This window comes from Epargyreus clarus, unplaced genomic scaffold, assembly GCF_041222505.1.
Source record: "Epargyreus clarus isolate Ecla_fem2 unplaced genomic scaffold, WU_Ecla_fem_2.2 ptg000012l, whole genome shotgun sequence".
Classification (NCBI taxonomy): Eukaryota; Metazoa; Arthropoda; class Insecta; order Lepidoptera; family Hesperiidae; genus Epargyreus; species Epargyreus clarus.
Window position 1 is genome coordinate 8,533,467 of NW_027332220.1, and position 20,011 is coordinate 8,553,477.

The following is a 20,011-nucleotide window of genomic DNA, read 5'->3' on the forward strand; positions in this document are numbered from 1 at the left end:
ATTTCAAAAAGTATGAATTACACTGTAACAATTGAATAAATGCCTACTTGAAACACACATACAAAAATATAAACAAACATTTTTAGCATTTTTGTTTTTTATTAAACAATTACAAATTTAAAACCAATGGAAATCCTCTCAAGGATTAAGACTTTAATTTTTTTTTGATTAGACCAACTGTACACTGGATCAGTACAGATAGGTTTAGCTTAGTTACAACATCTTGGTAAAGTGGATCATCAGCAACTAACGAAGGGAATCTGCCAGGCAAGGCAGCAGTACTCTCCTACTGATTAGAATATTGTTTTAAGCATTGGATTTATTGCATTTCACACAGTCTAAGAGGGATAGTTGGCACGACCTCTTAGAAATGCAAAAATCAGCTGCTCCTTGGATGATCGACCACGCTCATGCCGCTGTCAGCGCAAGTGTCATTTTCTGCTATTTAACTGTTGTTCACACCAAACCGATAATGATCTGCCACTATCCATAGTCTAGTCGGCTACGCGTAGTATCTTTTAGCGTATGATTTCATTGTATCATCGGGTCTAATGCTATATGCTGACGCTGGTTTTAAGCGCACTTATTGCAATAATGTTTTTAAGCAGTCTGAGATAGATTTTCAGGCTAAGAAGCTTGACTATAGCTCTTCTCTTTGTGAAAGTGCAGCTTCACACTTCAACCAGGACTCATCTTTACAATAAACTTAGATAATAAATAACTTCACCCTGCTCCATTTGAACTTTGTTCAACGGAGCAGATTTTAAGATTGTAAGGTATAAATTTCTTCCTGTTTTTTTAACAGACACCTAAGTATTCCTTTGGTTTAACCACCCTTAGCCAGGCTATCAATCACTATCAGAGTTCTCAGCTAACACAGTTCCCTGTATGCTTCTTGGATCAAATGTGCTTTCGAAACATCTCTTGAAAACAGACTTTACTTTGGTTCTCGATGTCGGAGATGCTGGTATATTATCACAGTCCATTGGAATATCTTGTACATTATTTACATCTATATGAGATCCGTTACAATTATTAATTTCTCCTGGAATTTCAATGAAGTTAAATAAATGTGAATCTTCATCTAAATTCACCGACATATCTGTGTCGAGGTGAGGTTTTTTACTTGCTTCCGCTACCACCTTAGAGTCGTCTTTGCGTTTTCTTTCCGTATGTGTAGTATTCTGTGTTGTAGTGACTTGGGTTGCATTCTCAGGTTTCGATGTGGCTAAAACAAAGTGTGCTTCAAATGTGGAGCCATTGTGTATAATAAAGACAACAGGCCGTCCGGTTGTCTCGAAGTGAACTTGTACAGGTAAGTTAAGGGCTTCAGCATAAGCTAATAATGCTCTAAATTCTTTCAATGTGAATGTGACTATTGTTTCCGATCCAATGATATAACTATCAAATTCGACAGCCTTTATGGTTATTTTTGTTCTTGTTATTTTAAAGGCATCTGTGTTATCGATATAGTTTCTCAAAGTAAGTGATTGTTCGGTTGCTTCGAATGTTACTTGGTCATCGGAGCTTGTGAAATTACCAAGTGCCTCTGATAGTATCTTCTGTGATGTGGTTATTCTGTAATAAATCAAATCTTTAAAAAGTGTCATTAAACTGAAGTGTAAATAGTAGCTCTTCAAATATATAAACGTTAGAAACTAAATCTATAAACAATATTTTAACAGATGATTGAAATATATTATGTTCAATACCTGTTGGGCACCACATCCTTAGTGTAAACAGCTTGCATCGATTTACATTCCAATATAGATACAAAATGGGTTTTTACGATCCCATGCTTACATTTTAATTGAAATATAAGTTTGCACGACTCTGGTTCCAGTTTAATTTCCAAGTTCTCTACTTGTTTGTCCATATGTGTGGGTGATTTGAATGTGTGCAATGCGGACTTCATTGATATCTTGCATTTTAACCCTTCGTTGTCCTCAGTCGAGTAATAATTATAGTTGAAGTATGAAAAGAAATTTTTGTTAAATTTCACCATAGCGTAAGCGGACTCTGCTGCATTTAACGTCCGTAAAAGTATACAGTCCGATAATGATTCCAAGTATAATTCATCGCCAAAACGTGCAAGAGCATGAACGGTTCTTCCAAAAACTGAAATTTTAAAAATATATAACACCAACATCAACAGACTTTTCTATGGAATGTCTTCGAAATTTCTTGTTTAACCGAATATTTAGCTTATCCGGTAAACACTTGAATAAAGTAATGTAAATAATGTTGTTAAAAAAGGGAAAAATCAGAATTAAAATCAATGTTTACCTCTCACATTAGGTCCTGGTACGTGACATTTCATTTTAAATTAGGTAATATCACAAATAGCGTTATTTTTCCAGTGCGATTAAAACCGTAAATTGCCCGTAAACTGAAAGAAATTGTTTGTATTCATATTTAATTAATTAAATTAAAGAAAACCATTGCAATTAAGTTTAACTAAACCGCGAAAGTTGATTGACATAGAGATCAATGTCAATTTGACATTTGATTTAAGTGAAGCAGATAAAACAAATCAGGTTGTCACTGAAAGTATCCATAGGTAATATATGTTGTCATTATAGATTATTTAACATTCTATGCAATAATAGCAGAGTAAAATACATAAAATATCCCAAAAAATCAGTACTAAGTATTGAATAAGTAAAAAATGGGTGTAAACAAAACTGGATTATTGGCTTAACATAAACACATGGTAACTAGAAGAACATTCTAAAATTAAAACTAAGTAAATATGTGAAATTAAATCTTACTTTGAGGTAAAGATTCCTCCGACGTTGCCTCGTCATGGAGGCGCAGAGCAGATTACGATTAGTAGGAGGTGGACTTTTGATTCCGAATTGCTGTTTACACTGAAAACGCCTTTTTTACGAGGGGGAAACCTTCAAAAGGTACCCCATGCCGTGAGAGCGACACGACGTTATGTGGGATTTTAACCGCGCTAAGGCCCCTCCCGGTGGCCGTCCTCGGCGCTGGGTAGAGGACTCCGGGATCTCCAAGGGAACGCAACCGGAGCCCTCTTAGCGTATTGCCCCATCGGGCACCGCCCAGTTTCCTACCTGTGTTTTTGCCCCACTGCAGACTGTTTTTTTCTCTGTCGGTCCACCATACCAGTAAAATACGTTTTTTTTAAGTTTTAAGTTACTTTTTTTACACATAATTTTAAGCATATAATAATATATAAGTTTCTTTACAGCGTTTCCCTGCACCGTTAAAGTACGTAATTATTACTTAGAAAAATCTGAGATTTGAACCTCAGAAACCGGTTAAGGGACCGAATTTAAACCACTAGGCCATCACTGTCATCATATCTATGTATTCGGTACCTATATCTGAGGCGTATTATTGGAGAGGAGGACTTGGTATTGTATATAGTCACATTACATACGTATACATTACATACGTACACATTACTCTCTGAAAATCTTTACTAATTTATGTTTATAAAGACTTGTACAGTGACATAAATACAATCATCATTTTTTGCTTCGGTATCTTAGCAATATCGCAAAATATAGCTATTAGCTTCGTAAAATTTGCAATTCATATTATTATTAACAGCCAAACTGATAAAAATAGTAACTGTACATCTACAACCAACGATGTTAAGTGTTAGGATCGTTTTTATACATCCTCAAAAACCTGTTATCTCTTAGAATAGAATTGCTTTAGATCAATTATATCGTAGGAACGGCAGTGTTGTATTTCGTTGGCTGTCGGTTGGTCGATAATACATATCAAAGTTATCTTATAAATATTATAAATAGTCATGAACGCCGCGTAATATTAAACAACAAAATAAAATAATTTATTGGTGGAAACAATATTCACAGGACGACTTCTACGGTACAGACTTAAGATGGATTTAGGAGGTATGTTTTAAAATAAACAGTTTATTTTTTTTAGGAGAAAACGAAGTGGACTTTGAAAAAAAATCTTTTAATTTTTTTACCTAATTTGCTTCTCGAAATATGTTAAGGAATGACAAATTATGCCCAAAAAAATATGCAAAAAACGAATGAAGGGTATTTAATCTGCAAATAAATATAGTAGACCCTTATGTCTTTACGCATACAATAATAATATTGATTGTGTAGACAGGATCAGTAACAAGAGGTGTTGGTTAGTCGTGTGATTTGGAATAACAACACTCAAGTAAGAGTAAGTAACTATATTCAAAAAATGGAAACTTTCGAAGATTTTTTTCTACTATGGCTATATGTAATGACATACAATTAAGTTCGGTATTATGTCTAATGTCTAAATTTTTGTCTAGAATAGGCCAGTACCGATTATAATAATTATTAGTAAAAGATGGATAGGACTTACTTAACCATTTCATTCTGAACGGAGTTTTTACTGCTTTTTGAGCAAACACTTACATAAGTGGGTTAATTGAATTGCCACCTGAAATTATACATTAATGTCTTTAAAAACTGTTCAACAACATTACATTACGTAGTTTTAGCCATTTCGCGTTAAATCAGCATTCATTTTTTTCAAGGCCAAGAGCTGGTAGGAATCGTGGTAAATTAATTGGTACGTTTGTAATTGCTGTGTTTGTAGTTGTAATTACGTTTATAGGTCTGTGCGTTTTATCTACTTTTACGAGTTTCCGCTCCTGACTTGAATAGTCCTAATCACTGTTTTCTCTGAGATTATGTTTTAAAAATAATGTTTTGTCTATTTCATTGTAAGCAAAATACTTAGATGTTGATCTAATTAAAACATTTTAAGTTTGACACCAAATTATGCTGTTGTAGGTTTAGAAATATAATAAATGGGCATGTGTTTTAAACGGTTAATCCTGTACGTGCCTCATATCTTGACGTACATTGTATTTAACTCATCTGGCACTTTTAATTAATATTTTTAGGACCCAAACATTTCGTAAGTTTAGATACATTTTAAGCAACATTGCATGCAAAGTGCTATGTATTAAATTAATTTAACTGTCATATTTAAGCATATTTTCCACACATGTACCTATTTGAACCGTACTAGACGGGTGTAAAGTTTCTGTGTTATGTTTTGAGGGTGTAGTGAGCAAATAATGATAGAGGTGTTACAGCGTTCTCCGGAAGAATTACGTACAAGTCATCGTAAGGTAGCAGTCACTCTTTTGAAGAAATTAGGTACTTTTAATATAAAGTGGAGTCATTAACCCCAGTCGCTAGCCCCATTTCAAACATATATAGCTATGCTAAGCGTCTCACTCACGTATGATTGAGTATTTACACATTTATAAGTGAAGTGTAAGAGATAAAGTGAGAGATTTACACATTTGCTGTCAGATTATTAAAATTTTGCCGCATTTGCCGACTTATATTCGATACCCGTTATAGTTCAGGGCATTTCAGACCAGATAGGATTGTGTGTGTCCGTGAAAATCAATACACGGAATTTGTCAGAATTACTCCACCCCATAAAAATAATCTAAATACATATATATATATAACTCAAAGGTGACTGACTGACGTAGTGATCTATCAACGCACAGCTCAAACCACTAGACGGATCGGGCTGAAATTTGGCATACAGGTAGATGTTATGACGTAGGCATCCGCTAAGAAAGGATTTTGATCAACCCCCCAAGGGGATAAAATAGGGGATGAAAGTTTGTATAAATCTTCTTAGTTAATAATATTACTTCGTAACGCGAGCGAAGCCGCGGGCAAAGGCTCGTTTAGCATAAAATGTTGGCGAAAAATTCTCGTCCAAGATTTTTCTGTCCTAAAATCTGTGTTTTAGGGTCCAATCTATTCAGACAACCTACACGAGTCAAACCGCCATTACGCCTTACTTTTCATAAAAATCTCTTTCGTTGCATGAAAGTGCAATCGATTTAGTACTTTTTCAGGACAGACAGTCCGAGTTCACATGTACGTTAAAGTACTTTTAGGTAAAAGATTAAGATAAGAGTTTTCCGCTATATAATGCTTACTTTCAGTATTTTATCATAATCATTCCTAATTATTATCAGAAACAAGTAATTACGTACGCAGGAGTATAGGTACTTATATAAACATTTTTTTATACGTCACATTTTCGCGAAAAGACATATAAATTTAAAGATACATTTAGTTAACGAAATAAACAAATTATAACTCTATGTTGTATATATGCATTTATACTTGTATTTACATGGCCTCATACATACAGTTTTCTTTATAAATTAAGAAGACAGGAAAGTTTAACACTGTCGCCAGGTATCTAGTAGAAATATACGTTATTCGTTATGTTAGTACTGAGTTCCGTGAGCTTGATAGTGCGTAGTATAATTGACGTTATATTCTGAATACACGCGAACAAAATCGCAGGTATCTATCTATAGTCCAAAACACTTGTCTGTACGTGTGGCAGGGGCTCACAAACTATCTTAGTGACCTTAGTGTTGTTAGGTTATGAAAACAGCGCTAAATTTTCATGTTATCTATTATTTTAACATAGATCTAGTTATATCAATCTGGACTAATTATCTGATTAATTTTAAACTAATTAACATGGAATTCCGATATTGTTATGTAATGCGGACCAGGTACTTACGATAGGCTGGTTTGATTATTTTATTGACGATATTTCGATCTTAGTACTATGTAATATGTAATATGTATCGTGGTCATAGCGAAACAGCTGTGATGAGAATCCGTTAACATGAACTAGTGGTATTTTTATTTAGGGTTAAACGCATCCAAAGGCAACAATTAACAGTAAGAAAAATTACGATTATTTTATTAACAAAATAACTTTATTATAGGTCATTCATTGATTTCTAGACCATCAACTAGTAAGGGTTTTTCATGTAGATTAAATTATGATAAAAACGATAGATTGCTAATATTTGAAAAGGTTTGAACCCCGACCCGCCCCTCCTCTTATAATTAGATAAAACGCTGTAATACAAGCACTAAGTATAGAAAAAAGCAGTGTGGCTGTGTCAGTAGAGCGCTTTCAGACAATTTGGCTGCTATGTGCGTCGATATTCATAAAGAACTTTTTAAAAGCCTTATCATTCTTGATAAGCTCAAAGTTTTCTATACTCGAATTGGAGATATGCCACGCCACAATCAGCTTACAGGCTCCATCTCTTTCTGTGCAGTATTCTAGTGGGAGATCTCTAGAAGCAGTGACATCATGCGGATAGTATGTGTACTCAGACATAACTCTCAGACCACAGTCCAAAGAGTTGTCCGTCAGCCTTTTGACTAATCCTGTAAATGAAAAATCATGTTGTTATTTATTATGCTTATCTACTGTTCTAGTTATAGCTTTGCGAAGACTACTTCCACGTGTACCTTTACTATATTTTTTTTGTCTTCAAATAATTGCCATTTTCTAGTTAATATACGCATTTACTATTTTTTGCGACATCCTCAGTCTTCGGTATGTGTCGAAATCTTGAGATCTACATTTATTTATTTAAATTAATTTTGAAAGATTATAGCTCGTGCTAATACCTCACAACCGGAATAGTAACAAGAAACTAATATTTTTGAATGAAATATACGGCACTATTCTTCAAAGATTAAGATTTAACAAGTTTTTGCTACATATACAAAATATAGATAATATTCTGTTCTCGAGAATTCCATAGACATTTAACATCTGAACACATAAAAAATCAGACTGTAAAAACTAACTGTAAATGATCTGAAGGTTATTTTTTTTACTTCACATTAGCGAAGTTGGCTCTTGACCTAAGTATACAAATAGATTGTACACCTGAATTAAAGACAAAGACAATAATTCTAATCTTAAAATACAGTCAGAAAAAATACATGAATAATGAACGGGTCCGCCCGGACTTTGGTCTTCGGGGTGGCCAAACACCTAAACCTAAACTAAACAGCTAAACCTTCCTTATTACTAAAAAGGAGTAGTGAAATCTGACATATACCAGAAATATCTGTGTACGAGATGTGGTCGACTCCGGCGGCAACACCGCCACACATATATCTAATAACAGTAGCGTTAAGTGATGCTTTGTTCTGGTCTGAAGTGTGTGGTAAGGGAGACATACTTTTTCCGAGGCGTTCCAGCTTAGTCCTCAGAGGTAGCGGCGCATCTATGGTTGACCTCAGGTAGGAATATCTAATCCTATTTGGTTAAAGATGTCCATGGTCGGCAGTAGCCACTTACCATCAGGTGGACTGCATGCTCTGCTACTCTTATATTATATAAAGACACGCCTTATATACATACGTACCGTCTCTACACGTTTCATTGACGACAAATCTGGGAACACTGAGGTACTGTTCCAAAGTGTGGTTAAAGCTTGGTTTGAGGCACAGAAAGTCATCTTCAGTGTAAATAATTCCTCGCCGTCTCGGTATGGTTTCGTATTTCACGATTGAATTGAAGACGCATGGATCTTGGCGGGATCTTATCTGGAGTTCATTATGGTCAATTAATATCACCATCAACCCATTACTGTCCCATAGCTGGGAGAGGGTCTCCTCTAAGAATGAGAGAATAAGGCCATAGTCCACCGAGCTGGCCAAGTGTATGTAAGACTTGTCATACCTTTTGAAAATTTTTTTTTAGATTTCGCAGGCAGGTTTCCTCACGATATTTTCCTTTAACGTTTAAAGGAAGTGATAATAGCCTAGTGGCTGTCACTGTTAATAAACAATAAATCAATAAAGGTCAATGAATAAGTTATCATGAAATAAAACTAAGTGTTAAACTTGCGAATTAATTGTTTTCTACCCAATTAGTTACGATTACGACATCATGTTCACCTGAAATAATTCACTGTCTATTTTAACATGACTCTTACTGACATTTGCAACGACAAAAATGATCTCTTGAACCTTTACACTATACTATATTATACTGTGTATTTCTCTTAATTTTCGTAATTATCATAATAAACAAAGTGCAATGAAGGGCAATAGTGTAGAGTGGCAAAACGTCTAAGAATGAAGGTGGTGTTTTTGAACAAAAATAAATTATCTTTCATTAGACAATGTAGGCAGAACTCAGAAGTAATCAGCGAAAAGCTACAATTGTAGTATTGTTTGCTATCTTTATACAACAAATACATTATTTTATTATAATAGATGGAGATATAACATAGGCTACCTTTTTCAGGCAAGTATCATAAAAAAATATTCTACATTTTTAATAGAGGTAATATACAAATACAAAATAGTGTTTATTGTAGTAGTTTTAGTGTATTTTATGTCGTTTGGCAAAGGAGATCTCCTGCTGGGCTAAGTGATCATGCCTGGGGAGCGGCCGTACTCCACCAGTCTCAGTTCGGAACTTGTATGTATGCAAGATGTAAAGAAAACTTCGATAGCGTGATTCAGAATACTTGTGGCGCCATCTCTTGTAGCGGAAAGTCGCCACATCGTGTGTATGTGGGAATAACCCACAGTTGTATACTAGCTTAATTGTAAAAAATGCATTTATAAATAAAATGTAATACAAAACCTCTTGTCCAATACATCTAGGGGCGGCGAACAGCTCGCTAAAAACGTTTGCGGAACCCTGTCCGTTTGTTGGGTACTGAATCATTCCATTACACAGGGTCCAAAACCCATCGCGAATTATATAAGTACGAGGCAGTTTCGCTGTAGATAGCACAGTCAGTACCGTTACTCCCGATCTGAAAAGTTAATGTTTGTAAAGAAAATCCAATAGATGTAGTCAAAACATTAAACTTTATTTTAAATTCATTCAAATTTTAAGTCTCTATTTCGACTCTATGATACGACGACTCTACCATCATACAAAGCTGTCATACGCTGCTATATTTCGACTTAAAAGGCGTAAGAGACAGAAATATGAGACCGTAAGGCGTTTCAATCCTTTATGACTAACTTCACCCTCAAGAGCAGCTCTACGCTTCTACGATCACAAGTACTCCGATTGCTTTTGGCTGTTTCTAAAACGATTCCAAAGCTTCGGAATTCTTATCCAAAAATATACCATGCGTATATTCATTTGCAAGAAATCTCTTATATTTACTACTTACGGACTAATTTCAATATATTTCTACCGTAAAGTAATGAGTCTCGTGTCAGCTTACCTCCCACTCACGATAGTTTCTTTTAGCATTTTTTCCTGTGCTGCGATTGAAATTATTTGCGACTTTAAGGTTTCAGCTAAGGCTTTAGCATTTTGTAGAGTGTTCTTCAACTTATCGGTCAGGCTCATCGACATCGTCTCACCACTTATTACTCCATACGACGTGTCTTTATTCAAATTTTCATTTTGATAACGATCGTCGAAAATAGGTGTCACCCGGTATTCTTCGCCAAATGTCTTAAAATTGTCTCCATCGTGTATCTTTCCAGGCGTTTCCTTGCTAAATTATAATCCTGGTTTATTATAACGTTAACAAATTATATATGATTATATAATAAATATGTAAATTTAAGTAGATAAATTAATATTATCAAGTTAGTACCTGTAAGCATCTTGTATGGGCACTAGCCATTCGGATTCCTGCAAAAAATAATAGAAACTATTCCGTTGAGCAATTTATTTATAGAGAACAAAAAATACGTCTAATTATAAAACATATGTAAGTTACTTTATATTTTAGTAAATATAAGTTCAGGTTACCTACGTTAAAATACTAGTCTTTTCCTTATTATTATTTGTTTTGTATTTTTAGACAAATTATCCTTACCCAATTACAGCGAGCCAACTGAATGATTGTCATTAATAAAATTATTTCCATTTTGTTTGTTATTGTGAATATTGTAGGTATTTTTGCCCTAACACTTGTGTGATGACTGGTAATTGTAACAATATGCTTTGTTTCTGATTTTTTCTACGTTTTATTTCACAACTTCGTGTATTTGGGCCTTTTTGTAATGTGCAATTGTTGGCTTATGAAAACAGACGTAGTTTGATTTTTATTTTTTACGTTCGTTCACTTTAAGGTAGCAGGTTCGTCGTAATAAAAACGCATTTTATATTCTATACCCGCGTTTCCCAACCTGTGGTCTGCGGACCCCTGTGGGTCCGCGAGTATATGTAAGGGGGTCCGCGGTGTCATCTCCGGACCATACATAAATTGATCATTAAATGCAAAACAGTCGCTAAACGAAAAATCAGCAAACCAGTTTTATTAGAAAAACGTGATGTAAGCACACGGTATTTTAAAAAAATAAAAAAGATGCATCCAATGATGTATAACACTATTATTAATCTAAAAAAAAAAACAAAAACGAAATACATAAATCGGTCTTTCAAATTATGTTTTGGCGGGGATTGTTTTTTTTTTGCTCATAAAATTTCATCAAAAAAACATTATGTGACATAAATAATAGTAGGTAATCATAACTTTAAAATCAGAACATTGTTGCAGTAAAATTTAACAAAAGGGTCCACACTCAGCCTCACCGCGGCGAACCACGGCCACTGATTTCCAGTGTGTCTCAATGATGTGCCGAGTCGGCCATTTTTGGTATTCGAGTACTTTAGTACTCATATAAAAAAGAATCGAGTCAGTACTCGAGCCCAAAGTATTCACAAAGTACTCGAGTACTTTGCACAACATACAGTCCAATAGCACGGAAGAGCAAAAAAAAAACGCCACTCACTACACAAAATTAAACAAGTTTTTACTTGTACGAGTATTACTGGTACTCGAGTATCACTATTGGTACTCGAGTATGCGAGTTTATGTAAGAACTCGAGTACTGACTCGAGTCGACCTGACTCGGCACATCTCTAGTGTGTCCCAATTCGACGAGTAGTTCGGTCGGGTGGTGCGTTGGCAAAATGGGATACAAAGAAAAGATACAAAACAATACTCAAAATTAAACTTTCTGTTAATATGTGTGGTACTATAATTAGTGTTAGATATTTTGTACATTCGCATTTTGTACATTTTATAAGACAATACAGTATAAAATTTATAACAAAAAATAAGAAAGCTCATAATGATCATGTTAATAAGGTACCTATATAATTTAAGTAGATATAATGTGAAAACGTGCAATAATAAAAACCATGTACAATATATTTATTAAATGTCTGCATAAATTACATAAAATTTGCATATTACTATAAATTTGTTTTATCGCGAAAATCTTCTTGAGATTTTATATACAGCGCGATGCTATACTTTTTTAGGGTTCCCCTATTACTAAGCCTTCGATGTCTGTCTGTCTGTCACATCATAATCTCTGGGACCGTAATAGATGGATAGCGCGACAATTTGCACCGGGCGGCGGGAACTAGCTAGATGAGGAGAGCAGGAGATCGGGGACCCTGCTGGACATGGATCTGTCCAAAGATCCGCTCAGTGGCGGGCCTTGGGAGAGGCCTATGTCCAGCAGTGTACTCAAAATGGGTTGATGATGACGATAATAATGATTGCGTATAATTCCTGGCTGGTAGTAGTGGCAGGATGAGAGCAGCGGAGGACCTAGTGTTGTGGCACACCTTAGGGGAGGCCTATGTCCAGTAGTGGAGTGATAAAGGCTGGAGTGATGATGATGATGATAATGATAATTCTTACCCAATAGTTAGCAAATAACCCGTTAATATGCTTGAAGTGAAAATCTTATTTCAGTGGAAGAATTTGTAGACGGCTTGCTGAGTGAAGAGGCTCAGAAGCGCCCTTCCGACACCGTGAAGGTCGACGACTTGGCATTGGAAATGCGGCTGCCCGAGTGGTTTGACGAAGAAAAGTATAACAAGTATGTAGTTTGGGATATTTATTTGCAAAATATTTAGCTCATATTTAGAAACCTGCATATGATGTACCATTTGAATGGTGCAAAAAGAGAGCTTTTTAAAAGCGGCGATGCATTGGCGACTCTGTTGTTGCAAATGTCCCTAAATTATACTGACGGCTTTCTATCAGACCCGTGTGCCTCGTCCGTAGGTACAGAAAAATTTAAGTTAATTGCAATATTCCAAAAGGTTGCGACGACTGAGCTAAAATATATTCCATTTATATGCAAAGGCGGTACCCTTGCGGCTGGACTTCGGCGGCCCCGCCACCCTATTTCTACCTAATAACAGCACTTTTAAGCTATGCTATGGAGACATACTTCCAGCTTAGTCCTCAGGGGCAGTGGCGCACCTGTACCTGACTTTAGGTAGGAATGTAATCCTTTATGGAGTTGATTACAGATGTCCATGGCAATAGTCATTTACCTCCAGATGGACTGAATGCTCGTCTGATACACCTATATTACATATAAAAAATCTTAACCTTGTGTTATTGTCTTTTAATGGCTAAATTGAAAAGTTATTTTATTGTTTGTTTCATCTTTGAACTAAAATAGATTAATTCAATAATCGACTTCTCATTCTCAACGAAGCCGGTTAGTACTTTTTATTGCATTTAATTACAGATGTTTATAAAGCAGTCATTGTTTATATAAAATTACAGTGAAATTTACTTCATGTCTATTTAAAATAGTGTACTCTAATTTATACTCTACTATCCTATTTATATTCGTATCTTTTTAACCGACTTCAAAAACTATATTCGGACGCTGTACGTATGTATGTTTGTAAGTTTGTATTACCGCGATTTTCTCAAAATCTACTGATCCACTTTTGATTATTTGAAAGCATATTTTACGAAGGAGGTTGTAGTATGTACTATAAATTAGGATTTTTCTAATTTAAAAATTGATCTTATTTTACTACTTACATATTTAATCTATGGAGCAATTGTTTTTCCTTTTTCCACAGTGGCCGTCGCTTCTTTTGGAACTATTGCTTCGCGTTTGGAATCAATATTATATTGGGTTTGGTCGCAGTATTCGCAGTGCCGTCAATACTAAAAATATTGATGGGCACACGACGTTCAAACTCTGTTTACACCTCATACATGCGGTACATATCTACCTTGATGCATGTCATGTCATGGCACAAATATGACTTGAAGCCGGGAACAAAGTAAGATTTCCAACATTTTTGGGAAAATTAAAATATCAGCATTATAGTAAGAAACTTGCTACAATATGGCAACACTGTTAAAACTTTATATAATTTTATTAAATGTTCATTACATTTATTCTTCTACTTGAAGTCCATTACAGACGCATTGCCACTCTTGAAGACTAAGATTTCTGCCTAATCAGGTCGTTTAAGCATCCACACATCACGACGCAAGACCCGCTTAACGCTAGAAATAAGTGTAGCGGTGGTATTTGTTCTACCTTTCAGAATATGTGTTTAGCTTATGCACAAAACTACCAAAAAATATATTTATATCACGGCGTGCGTAAATTGACGTTTTACGCACGCTTCGCGTGCGCAAAACCCCCATTTCCGACCCCGTAATATAAAATTTTATACAACACGCGGACGAAAAATGTTTTTCTGACTCGTGTGATTGCAGTCCTCGCCTGCGGCTCGGCCTGCAAACTCACACTTGTCAGAAAAAAATTTTTCGTCCTCGTATTGTAATGTACTATTTTCTTAAGATTTTACTTGAGAATATTTAAAAATATACTAAAGAATGTTTATGATGTTTACAGGGCCTGGAGGTCTCTTCACACTGTGCGTAGTCGCCACCTCCGCGCGGGGTTGGATTCTCAGCTGAAGGGACGAGGAACTATCTCACAACGAGACATGGGTCTCACGTTGTTTGGTTTCTTCGGGTTCGCTTTGCTAAAACCTGACCATTTCAGCATCAGACAGGACAATAAGGAAGACTGGGAAGGCTTCAATCACTTTTGGAGGACTATTGGATATATGATTGGCTTGGAAGACCGGTTTGTAGATTTTTTATATGGTTGAAGTAGAAAACTAGCATGCGGGTCACCTGATCTGCAACAAATTCCATTTAAAACATCGCGAGAAAGGATGCACCCATTCAAAGAACGAAATTGATTTGGGCCCTTTTCGTTCTAAGAGGAAAATCGAGCTCCGAACTAAGACAATAGCTGCAATAAGTAAGAGTACTGGGTTAATGATGATATTTTTTACTGAATTTTAGGTACAACATATGTCGGAAGAATATAGATGAGACGCGAGAGGTGTGTCGCTTAATAAAAGAGCGGGTATTCACACCGTGTTTGGAGAACGTTCCGGAGTACTTTGAACATCTCGCAAGAGTCATGTTAAAGGGACTAGGCATGCTTTCCGCGCAAATCGAGACCAATTCGATACTCTTTTCGGCGAGGCATTTAGCCGATGTACCTGGATACGTTTATAGTGAGAGCGAAAGAATTGACTTTCAAAAGAAGTTGAAGGAACATTTGAAAGGGAAATCTGAGGATATAGGTAATTTCTTTTTATAAAATAGAAGTGGCTAACGAGCATGCAGTCCAATTATATTTTTTAAATATGTTGGGCATAGGCGCAACACACATTGAATATCATTATTTTTAAAATTACTTATAAGTATCTCTACCAATATATCATACAGGTGGAACTTTGTTTGTTGGTAAGAATTTGGTATCTAATTACATGTATTACATGCGCGGTCCCAAGGGGGGGGGGGTCACAGGGCCCAGGTCACAGTTTTATTATATAGGAGTAGCAGACGAGTATGCAGTCCACCTGATGGTAAGTGGCTATGCCGCCCATGGACATCTGTAATCAACCCAAGATAGGATTAGATATTCTACCTGAGGTCGGCCACAGATTCTCCGCTACCCCGGAGGACTAAGCTGGAACGCCTCGGAAAAGTCTGTCTCGCTTACCACACCCTTCAAAACGGAACACAGCAGCGCCTAACATTGCTGTTATTAGGTAGAAATACGTGTGGCGATGGTGCCGCCGGAGCCGAACCACAAAGGGTTCTACCACCTTCAAACACATATACATTTAAAAGACGTTAGAAAAATGTAGTCTAATTTAATCAAATTTCCTCCCGTGAACCCTCCCTCCAAATCTTATGCTGCGAACGCGCCTGATATATTAATATCTTACGAATTGATTATAACATAAACTGACGATTTGTATTATAATATGGTCATCAACCTCAACCTATAAACTATAATATAAAATATATATAGTTTGTTTTTTAAACCCAACTCTACTTCTACAGGTAGATGACCTTTTTTATAGACACGTGTCAACGTCTTTCCGTTCTAATACGTCACAATTCTCATGTAATTTTTATTTTTTCAGGTGTAGATACAGCAAAGTTGATTAACAAGAGTGCCGTGGAGGGCTTGCCAAAGGGTCCGCCGCGGCTTTTGTATTTAAAGGACTTCGACAGCATTGAAACCACTCCAGCGTATAGACAGTTGAACTTTTTGGCGAGATACAAGCTCGCGTCAGCGAAACTCGTCGTCACAATATACAACACGAGCGTTGGGAGGTGGCTGGGCAACTTGCTGTTCCGATGGAACAATTTCATCGTTTTTAACTTCCCCTACAAAGCGTTCATGCTTTTCGGCGTTAGGAAATCCTTTGTGAATATGTTCGCGGAGTCTCCCAAGGACGATGAGCAGCCGAAACTTAACGCGGAGTATTACAAGCCACTTCCACCAGACACGTGGTACGACAAACTACTCACGATACTGTGGTTAAACTGATATGAACAAACAAGTATTCAATAGTATTAAAATAGTCATGTTTTCATGTTTTTATGCAAATAAAGCTATCTATGGTATTCATACGGCGCTAGGAATGGGTGTTATATAACCTATACCAAACTAAAAACTATTACCAATAGTTAAACATATTTTTATTATTTTCATCTACATTTGATTTATTATAAGTAAGTATTATTTGTCTGTGAAATCATTTGTCAATTATTAAGTGATAAAAATCTAAATGATTTTTTCACTATTTAGCACTTTTTTATCCGACTGCCAAAGAAGGGTTATATTTTTCGCCGGTATGTTGCTTCCAATATTCTTTACTAAAATATTATCTTCCTAACCGTTGGGCGGACTTAATTAATTAAGATCAATGTACCTATCAGGTTTTTGTATTTATTTGTGTTGCGTAGTGAATTAAGCTTAAAATGGGCGGGGTAAAAGTTCGTAACATAAAGCGTTTCTATGTCGTATAACTGTTATAAAATAGTATGCCGATTCGGCGCTTTAACCGTTATGTTGTTTTTAGTATTGTTTACTTAAGGATTTATGTAAGCATTCGGTATTTGTTGTACCGTCATTTTAAAAGATTCCTCATCTTCTTTTTGAGATTGAGATGATATTGTATATAAATGTTTGGTTTGTTCATAATGCATGACTAGCTTAGTGACGTCATTATAAATCTAATATGGCTGACGCATCATGATGCCGGCATTATTTTTTATGTATGCCCATATGGGGATCAAAAGACTAAAAGGATTTTGAGTTAAGAATACGAAAAACAAAATGAAGTTGTCAAAACGCTTATTTTTAAAGCTTTTTTTAATATAAATTTTATTATGTTCAATTGTAGACATGTTAAATAATAAAGTTGTAATCACATAGGGAGTGCGTGTCAAATATTGTTTATTCCTTATATCGCAGGTTATGATAAGATGTATTATGTTAAGATAACAGTATAATTAGGTAGGTACGTCAAGTGCATTCAGGTATAACATTATCTGTCTAACACATAGATTAGTAAAGATTACTCACTCGTAACAAGAATATGTACCCAGTTTTGACAATTGAAATAGTTGCGTAAAAAAGTTTTGCCACGTGACCGTGCTAAAATGTCCCTAAAATATTTGAAATAATTATTTATGTTAATTACGCAGTATTAGTTATTTATTCGTAAATTTTCTCTAAAAATGTTTTTATTTGTCAGGAATTCAAAAAAAGAACTTACTAATAAGCCGTTTGTGGCTTCATTCAATTTCAAGGCGGCGAAGTATCTTTACTAATCTATAGTCTAACATAATAAGCAGTTACATTGATATTGTGGAATTGATTTTAATTATTTTATTTTTCTTACTGGTGCAACTTTATGACGACTTAACAATAAAATTGTTTCTTGTTCTGTATAATCTTGTGTCGTGTCTTGTGTGTAACTAATAATGTATTTATTTTTGTTATTTCTAACATAATAAACTTTGATGGCGTATAATGGATTTTATTTATACTAGTCTTATTTTATGAATGATTAATAATTAAACTATTGGTTGTTCTGTGGAGTCTCGTGTTGTATCTAACAAAGTCTTTATTTTTGTTCCCTTTTTCGAGAACCCCATTGCTGGCCACGGATTTCACCTTAAAGTTAGAGAGGTTTAATCCACCGCGCTGGATAGGTGCGAATTGGTGGACTTCACACATTCTTGAGAATATATTTTATTAACTTTCAGGCGTGTAGGTTACCTCACGAAATATCATTCACCGTTATGACAAGTGAAAATTATTTAAATACGCACGAAGTTTGATAAATCATAGGAATCTCGTACCACTTGATCGAGAGGCCGAGTTTAAAACCAATAGGCCACATTATTAGATATTAGGTATGCAGTTTACAGTCTATGAATGTGCGTGTTGCAAATACTATTTAAATACCTACCTATACTTTTGAATTTTATTTATTCTTACTAAGTGGGCTGTGGTCCAAAACAAAATGGGAACGACGTCTCGTATCAATTTTGGAACTTCAAGGTTATATCGAAGTATATTATATACGGCGTATATATTATAATACTACCAATCTTTATAGGTATATAATCCCATATTCACCCACGAATACGTACATATTCTACAGAATATAGTCAATTTTGGTACACTCTGAAAGTCTGAAGGCATATATAATATAAGATACCTACCGACTGTTGTTCATAAGTGTTGGTATAAAAAGTGATCATTTTATTTATACATACCTACCTATATACTTTGCTATGTATGCAAGAAAAAAATAAGTCTTTAAGTTCTGTCTGCAATTTGTAGAAAATGGCTCTCCTTTTTACGACTTTGCTGACCCTACCCTCTCTTCCTACCCTCCCCTCCTACCTCCTTTCCTACCCTCCTAACCTCCTCTCCTACCCTCCTACTTTCCCCTCCTACCCTACCCTTTTTCATTTATTATTAAAAATGGACATTACCACGTCATTAAATTTGTCATTTCTAAAAAAACAACGGGAGCGGGACAGATTACTTGAAAACGGGACAATTCAGTTCAAAATAAAACGTATGGTCACGTTAATGACACTCAGATTTACCTGGTACATAAGTAGACATTATATTACGTCATACCTACGAGTATATCTCGTAGTAGTGTGGTCGGAAACATATCACTACCGCAATGCAGGGAAACTGAATTCAAATACTACGCAGTTTCTTTACAGTCAACTTTGAATGATATGAATTGTATATGAAATTTTGAAGGTTGTAGAACCCTTTGTGGTTCGACTCCTGTAGTAAGGGAGACCTACTTTTCCGAGGCGTTCCAGCTTAGTCCTCACGGGTAGCGGCGCATCTGTGGCCGACCTCAGGTAGGAATATTTAATCCTATCTGAGGTTGAAAACAGATGTCCATGGGCGGCAGGAGCCTTACCATCAGGTGGATTGCATGCTCGTCTGCTACTCCTGTATAAAAGAATGAAATGGAAAATACTTTGGCAAAATGGTAGAGCCAGTATGGTTCGCTGTTGAGGTGCCGTTATAGCTATTACGAGAAGCAGTAGTACTGGCAGTGACCGCTGCGGGTGCACTGCAGACTTCTTTACTACTCCAATTTGATAAAGAACTATAGTATTGTAGCGGTTGGTCAAGCGCTCTATGGAGTCTCTCGTACCTACTCTACTTTTTGTAATGATTCTTAAAGATCGCCTAATAATGCTTTGTAATGATTCTTAAAGATCGCCTAATAATGCTTTGTAATGATTCTTAAATATTGCCTAATAATGCTTATAAGTAAGTAAAGTCCGCGTAAAACTGCTAGTCCGCTCTGAATATAGAAATGAATCGCGTCGCCATAGCAAATTGTATGAATACACCTGCTAGCAACAGCTTTAGATCGGACTAGCAGTATGGCGCGGACTATACCTATCTACGCCATGTCAATAAGAGACACCAATAATTATTCTGTCTGTCTGCGACTATAAGGTATAAGGATAGAAAACAAAAATATTATAAGAAAGTAAAAGTAAGTGAAT

At 35.6% G+C, this 20,011-nt stretch overlaps 3 protein-coding genes across 3 annotated transcripts; 1 reads left to right on the plus strand and 2 right to left on the minus strand.

Moving 5' to 3' along the window:
• Positions 1 to 69: 69 nt before the first annotated feature.
• Positions 70 to 2,495, minus strand: Rad9 (cell cycle checkpoint control protein Rad9). Its single transcript, XM_073078428.1, has 3 exons — positions 2,287 to 2,495; positions 1,713 to 2,118; positions 70 to 1,578 (listed from the first exon to the last, which is right to left on the minus strand). Exons 1-3 carry the CDS (start codon positions 2,318 to 2,320, stop codon positions 849 to 851), a joined length of 1,170 nt encoding a protein of 389 aa, XP_072934529.1. The 5' UTR covers positions 2,321 to 2,495; the 3' UTR covers positions 70 to 848.
• A 1,209-nt stretch (positions 2,496 to 3,704) lies between these two features.
• On the plus strand, positions 3,705 to 17,976 carry LOC140746320 (uncharacterized). The gene is made up of 6 exons (XM_073078431.1): positions 3,705 to 3,890; positions 12,557 to 12,683; positions 13,693 to 13,899; positions 14,484 to 14,720; positions 14,945 to 15,231; positions 16,084 to 17,976. The coding sequence occupies exons 1-6, from the start codon at positions 3,878 to 3,880 to the stop codon at positions 16,491 to 16,493; spliced, it is 1,281 nt and encodes a 426-aa protein (XP_072934532.1). The 5' UTR covers positions 3,705 to 3,877; the 3' UTR covers positions 16,494 to 17,976.
• On the minus strand, positions 6,867 to 11,253 carry LOC140746540 (uncharacterized). The gene is made up of 6 exons (XM_073078694.1): positions 10,661 to 11,253; positions 10,436 to 10,473; positions 10,055 to 10,333; positions 9,457 to 9,631; positions 8,225 to 8,405; positions 6,867 to 7,229 (listed from the first exon to the last, which is right to left on the minus strand). Exons 1-6 carry the CDS (start codon positions 10,709 to 10,711, stop codon positions 6,970 to 6,972), a joined length of 984 nt encoding a protein of 327 aa, XP_072934795.1. The 5' UTR covers positions 10,712 to 11,253; the 3' UTR covers positions 6,867 to 6,969.
• Positions 17,977 to 20,011: the final 2,035 nt, after the last annotated feature.

Bases quoted from the DNA above. Each gene is read 5' to 3' on its own strand.
- Rad9 (XM_073078428.1), bottom strand. From the start codon at position 2,320: ATGAAATGTCACGTACCAGGACCTAATGTGAGAG. The intron at 2,119-2,286 runs GTAAACATTGAT...TTAAAATTTCAG, and splicing joins ACCAGGACCTAATGTGAGAG to TTTTTGGAAGAACCGTTCAT. The intron at 1,579-1,712 runs GTATTGAACATA...GATTTATTACAG, and splicing joins AAGGATGTGGTGCCCAACAG to AATAACCACATCACAGAAGA.
- LOC140746320 (XM_073078431.1), top strand. The intron at 14,721-14,944 runs GTTTGTAGATTT...ACTGAATTTTAG, and splicing joins ATGATTGGCTTGGAAGACCG to GTACAACATATGTCGGAAGA. The intron at 15,232-16,083 runs GTAATTTCTTTT...TTATTTTTTCAG, and splicing joins AGGGAAATCTGAGGATATAG to GTGTAGATACAGCAAAGTTG.
- LOC140746540 (XM_073078694.1), bottom strand. From the start codon at position 10,711: ATGGAAATAATTTTATTAATGACAATCATTCAGTTGGCTCGCTGTAAT. The intron at 10,334-10,435 runs GTACTAACTTGA...ATTATAATTTAG, and splicing joins CCCATACAAGATGCTTACAG to CAAGGAAACGCCTGGAAAGA. The intron at 7,230-8,224 runs GTACGTATGTAT...TTTCATTTACAG, and splicing joins CAATGAAACGTGTAGAGACG to GATTAGTCAAAAGGCTGACG.